Source organism: Gavialis gangeticus, unplaced genomic scaffold (assembly GCF_001723915.1).
Source record: "Gavialis gangeticus isolate Ggan-Ray unplaced genomic scaffold, GavGan_comp1, whole genome shotgun sequence".
Classification (NCBI taxonomy): Eukaryota; Metazoa; Chordata; order Crocodylia; family Gavialidae; genus Gavialis; species Gavialis gangeticus.
In genome coordinates, this window is record NW_017729018.1 from 9,787,958 (window position 1) to 9,793,585 (window position 5,628).

Below are 5,628 nucleotides of genomic sequence, written 5' to 3' on the forward strand. Positions count from 1 at the left end.
CTTCCTTTTCATCTCTTGCTAAAGCACAAGCACCAAAGCGAAGCGTCTGAGATGCTGGGGCTGTCCCTCCCCCGTCAGGAATCTCTGTCATGATTTGTCAACACGGCATCTCACACCCAAAACACAACGCGGAAATCAAATGTTAAGACAGGAGGAAATTCAATCTGGATTTCAGACAGCCGGACGCGCGCCTTCCAGCAGCAGCCAGCCCTCCCCTGGGAGCCACTGCAGCAGCCCCAGAGCTGGAGATGTAATTACTTCTTTAATGTAGAAACACAAAACCATTCTTCCTCCTCCAAAGGGCCGGGCGTCTGTCACCTCTTGGAGTTTAAAGCTGCAGAAAGCTCCAGTCAGGAGGCCCGACCTTTCCTCTCCTCCCTGCCCTCACTCTCATTCCAGTTGCTGTTGCTATTACGTTTCTGCAGGTGCTGAGGTTTTTGCATCCAAGTCCCTGTATTCACCCCACTTACACCAGAAACGCTTCAGGGTGCTGGTTCAGCTCTGCTCACAGACCTAGAGCCATTGCAACCACCCTACTAGACCTATGTTATAAAGCCTTGCAGTCCCCCACCCTGTCTGGGGACTTCAAGCCATGGATGGTGGGTGCTAACCACTGCTGCGTAAGCCCATGTAGGGGCCTGGCCATCTCCTGCACCAAAGGTCCATGTCGAAGCCTGGCAGCATGTTTCTTGCTCCCCTGCCACCACCCCTGAGAGCCCAGCATTTCCCCGTTACCTTGAACTCCAGCTCCATGCCGGTTACGTGCTCCCCCACTTCTATCTGCGCCAGCTTCTGGATGTACGTGTAGAGGTTCCTGGCCGGCACCTCTGTGTTCCCGCAGGCCACGGCTTCGAGCAAGGCATCGTGTATAAAGCTGTACTGATCCTCCGTCTGCACCATGTAGTTGCGCTGTGACCTCATGAGGGTGACGTGTCCATAAATGTCCACTGTCTTCTCATGCTTTATCCTCTCCAGCATGGCGTCGATCACGATGAAGCAGCCGGTCCGTCCGACGCCCGCGCTGAAAGGGGAGGTTGGAGGGTGAGTGACATGTCACACCGCCTAAGCTCTTTCGTTCCCTACCAACTGGCCAGACAAGACGGGACGGTCTTGCCAGTGCGAGCGAGCCGCGGGTGGGCGAGTAGATGTGCGGCACACGGCACCACACACAGGATGCGAGGAGCATGTGAAAAGTAAGTGGGTGGTGATAAAGGCCCTGTCAATATAGCTGTAGATAGAGGCAAGGTAGAGACCGTGGAGGGGGTCTGCCTTCCTCTGCAGTGGGGATTACGGTCCTCTTCTGTACATCTCCCGAGCATATTTTAACAAGCTACTTCCTGTCCTTGCAGGACTTTGCCAGCGCCCGCGTCCACCTGCTTTTCTTGCGTCAAGTTAAAGGAAGTTTTTTGATGTTCCTGCCATTGTGCCTGGTAGCTGGGTGTGAAGGCTGGTCCTCGAGTTTTAAGAACAGATTAGACAGGCACAAGAATGGCTTAGACAGGGATGGGCCTTCCTCAGACTAGATGACATCCTGAGGGCCCTTCGAGCCCTACTTTTCTACGATTCTGCGGGTCAAAATAATTTGTGGCTCCCTAAATTTCTGGGACTCTGGCCTCTCAGTACTATGGCTTTATTAATATTTGTTGCTGCTTTATAAAAGCAAGCCAGGAAGCCAGCCTGCCATGATTAGAAAACTGGTAGGCGAAAAGGAGCATGTAGCATCCTGGCTTCCATAAAGCATTAATAACAGACAAGTCCCTGGCAGCAGAGAGGCTAGAACCACGTGTGGGGGGAAAACCCCCCCAGCAAGGTTTAATGCTGTAAAATGCAAACCAGAGAGAGAAACCCAAGTACAGATGGAGTACAAGAAGCAGTGGCCAGCAGCAGTGCCGGGAGCCACCTTGGTATGGCAGCAATGCAAGTGGCAATGAGACACCAGCCTGCAGTCACGGGGGTGCCAACTGGGCTGGGCAAAGAGGCTTGCCATCACCAAAATGCTGGGGCACGGTTGAACTCAACGAAACCAAGCAAGAGTCCCCGGTAAAGTGGTCGTGAAAATGCCGACAAAACAGAGGGGACTAGGGTAAAGCAAGAGCAACGGGAGAGGGGCTGGTGGGTGTGAGAAGGAGGGGTGGGCTGCACCACCCCCGTGACCATTCTGGCCCGCGATGGAAGAGCGCTGCTGGGATGAACATTTCTGGAGGACGAGGATATACGACTAGGCGAATGGATGGAAGTGGCACAAGGGAGTGGAGCTGGGAGTGCCCGAACGAACAAAGCAGCCTTGGGGTGAGGTCTCCAGGCTTGGAAACAGCCGAAAGCTCAAGTACATGAATCGTTTAAGACTGGATGTGACGAGGTCCTAGGGAAACAGAGGCACGGGCAAGGGAGGGGAAAAGACACTTCCCTCCAGCTCAAGGGTGCCTGCGAGCTCCGGGTGCAACCTCTCCGCTCGCAGAAACCCGACATAGCTCCGCTGAAGCGCCACTGATTTCGGATGTCGCTGTCCGTGGTTTTAGAGCTCTGGGCTTCCCTGGGAAAGACCCCACGGGATTGATGTGCAAGGCTGTTGCAACCGAGCCCGCGCACTGGATCTGGCACGAGAAAGACTCAGAAGAAAACGAACAAAAGAACAAGCCCTTCCAGCTGGGGTTGGGAGAAGCAGCCTGTTAAAAAGTCTTGCTGTTTAAGCTTCGGAGCATCAACTTGGTAGAGAAGGAGGTTCCCAGAGATGGGACAGGTCACCTCCTCTCCTCCCGAGGCCCAACACTGCTTTCAGCACGACCTACCGCCTGGTGCTGCTCCTAGTTTACCCCAAGGAGCCCCAACCAGGGGGGCTCTGCTCTGAGCCTGGGCCCAGCTTGGCAGGAGCTTCGTGCCGATGGTTGGTCCTGTCACCTGAGGACACGAGGCAAAAAGCCACGTCTGGCAACCTGTCTGTCGCTCCCCGATACCAGTCCGCCCCGTTTCTCACGCCTCCTGGTCTGCGGCAGCACCTCAGTAGGAGATCTGCCCATCAGACACACAATTATGGCAGCTCCAGGTCAGGGGTTTTGGGTCTGAACAAAGGGCTGGTGTGATCTAAGGGCTCGAAAAGCATGTTTAATCACCCGGGTCTTTAGGCAGCTGAGAAACGACTAATGCCGTAATGAGCAACACGCATCACCCCTGTACCTTGATGCACAAAAACATTTGGGTCACATCAAACTTGCATGCAAAGGCATTTATGAATCAGCGTGGGCCTGCGGGGTCTGCGCCTTTACTGCACTAATAAAGGGCTTCCTCCCATTAGTCAAGCGCGGCCCCCTTTTTTCATAAAACCCCCTTGATCTCTGTTAATTAGACTGTGCAACACCTGAACCACGCAAGTTGCTGGAGCTCTGGCAAGAAGTGTGGGAGCTGATCAGGAAGCTAGTTCTTATCACTCGTGTGCTGCCCGCTGCCTTTATTCACTTTCTGAGAGGGGCGCGATAATTGCCATCTGCAGGGTTAGCGATAAGTTGCCCACTTACAAAAATGATTTAAGCTGCGTCCTCCAGGAGAGGCAGGATTAGATTCCCCCTGACTGCTTCTAAAATTCGCACGTCACTTTCCCCAGCGCTAGGTGACCCACCAGCCCCTCCAGATCTCTCCTGAGGACCGAGGGGGATTTATCAGAACGGCGGCAGCTGCGAGCGTCCCTTGCCGGATTGTACATTGAATTAGGGAATGCAACCTGCCCGTGGGGGTCTGTGGCTTGTGGCTCTCCACACTGCATTCATGATGACGGTGGTGCTCGAACAAACGTCAGAGACCCCCTACCTCTCCTTTGACACCCGGCCACCAGTCCCCCCACTGCGCTACGTGGCAACATCACTGCTGCAGCCTCAGCCCCATTTTATCTTCTCCCTTCCCCATTGCAACAAATGAGTTTGCTTTCTTGCTGAAGGGCAGCACATTACCGAGTGCCCTCCCCTGCCCCGCTCCAATGAGGCCTTATCTACGTGGAGCCAACCAGCCCCACGCAACGGGGGAAATTCCTCTCTGAATAGAAATCCTCAGCTGTTGCGTGGAAACCACTCGAGGGGACCACTCCTGCTTGCTGGGTATGCAAGAGGGAGTGTGATAAAGGGGCTTTCCCTTGGGCTGGGAGTCAGGTTGCGTGGCACTGTTCCTCTCGCTACTCGTAGGAGCAGGCCTATGGGTCTGGCCGGGAGCGGACCGGTACCTGCAGTGCACCACAATCGGGCCAGCGTCGGGCGGGTTGCAGGTCTTCACACGTCTCAGGAAAGCCAGGAATGGGGTCGGGTACTCGGGCACACCGTGGTCCGGCCATGCCGTGAACTGGAACTGGCGCACCTCCCTCTTCTCGCTGGAGCCGTTCTGTGGAGGCAGGGTGGTGGCAGCGCCGTGAGCCACGCCAGCACCATCACGCGCGCCGCGGGTGGGGGGGGGAGTTACAGCACCCAGGGGCAGCGTGCCTGAGCCTGCCTCACCTTGTGAAGGGAGAAGGTCCGAACGCAGAACGTGGCCAGTTCGATGGTGTCAAGCAACGTAACCTGAATCATCCCGTACGTGTCTGTGCCCCGGCCAGGCCAGTACTGGTCACACTTTATCTGCAGGAAAAGGGGGTCGTTGCTGAGCTCTGGACCGTGATCCAAGGCAGGATGTTCACCCCTGTTGTCACGACACTGCAGCAAGTGCTGCCCACCCAGCAGAGGCAACAGAAGCAGCACAAGGCATTGCTGGAGCACTGCAATACAGATCCCGCCCCCCCCAGCCCAGTATGCTCAGCTCCACAGCCGCCATGCATTAAATGCCACTTCTCTGGAGGGGCTCAGGCTCTGTGGCATGCTGCTAGCCCAATGCACCGCAGAGCAGACGCTTCTGGATGGCTGGGTAGCCTGCTTCAGAAAACATTAGGCAAAACAATAGGACTCTCCCTTTGCTACGCGAGACAGCCCATAGCCAGGCTTAGGGCACAAGCCCTGGGATTCACTGCCCTCACCCTGGAGCTGCAAAGGGATCTCAGGTGGGTTGGTGGATCTCTGAATCCGAAGCAGCGAGGCAGGCCGAGCTCTTCTGCCGGTGTTATCATGGACTGCAGATTGCAGGGGAGGAGGGGGGCTGTTGTATTCCCCACGCACATCTCTTACCTGCATCTCTCCACCGTCCAGTTCCCACCCTGCTCACGACTACCCGGCTGCCCCTCCCGAGTTTCTCACCCGTGATTTCTCCTCCAGCTTGGTCATCATCACAATGGTCGCCGAACGCTGCTCCCACACCATCCGCCAGAAGTCTCCGAAGGTCTCAGGCAGGGGGCCCTGGGTGGCAATGTAGGCGTTCTGCTTCCGGTAGCCATCTATGTAGTTGGCGTTAATGTAGTCGCTGCCCACGATCCCTGCATCAAGACACAGTAAAGGGAGTCAGCTGAGTTCGGCAGGATGCGCCTTTATGACAACACCTGTTTGAAGCAGCCTGAGCTCCTTGGAGCCAAGTCGGGTCCAGAGAGGTAGCAAATCTGCATAGTTTCAGCTCGGCTGAAGTTGAGCCCCAGCAAAGGATGCTACTCAGTAAATCTGCATTACAGAGATAACGCATCCATTGTGTGGGGGGGGGGGGGGAAATGGGGGACAAAAACCAAAAAAA

The 5,628-nt window shown here is 55.7% G+C and overlaps 1 protein-coding gene across 15 annotated transcripts in view; it reads right to left on the reverse strand.

Moving 5' to 3' along the window:
• The window catches only part of PTPRS (protein tyrosine phosphatase, receptor type S), a 208,540-nt gene that overhangs the window by 17,157 nt on the left and 185,755 nt on the right, over positions 1 to 5,628 (reverse strand). For all 15 annotated transcript variants that reach the window (XM_019513459.1, XM_019513454.1, XM_019513453.1 and 12 more), the window contains 4 exons: positions 5,205 to 5,380; positions 4,476 to 4,595; positions 4,208 to 4,362; positions 736 to 1,021 (listed from right to left, as the gene is read on the reverse strand). In XM_019513459.1, coding sequence (XP_019369004.1) covers positions 736 to 1,021; positions 4,208 to 4,362; positions 4,476 to 4,595; positions 5,205 to 5,380 — 737 coding nt within the window. The remainder of the gene's footprint in view (positions 1 to 735; positions 1,022 to 4,207; positions 4,363 to 4,475; positions 4,596 to 5,204; positions 5,381 to 5,628) is intronic.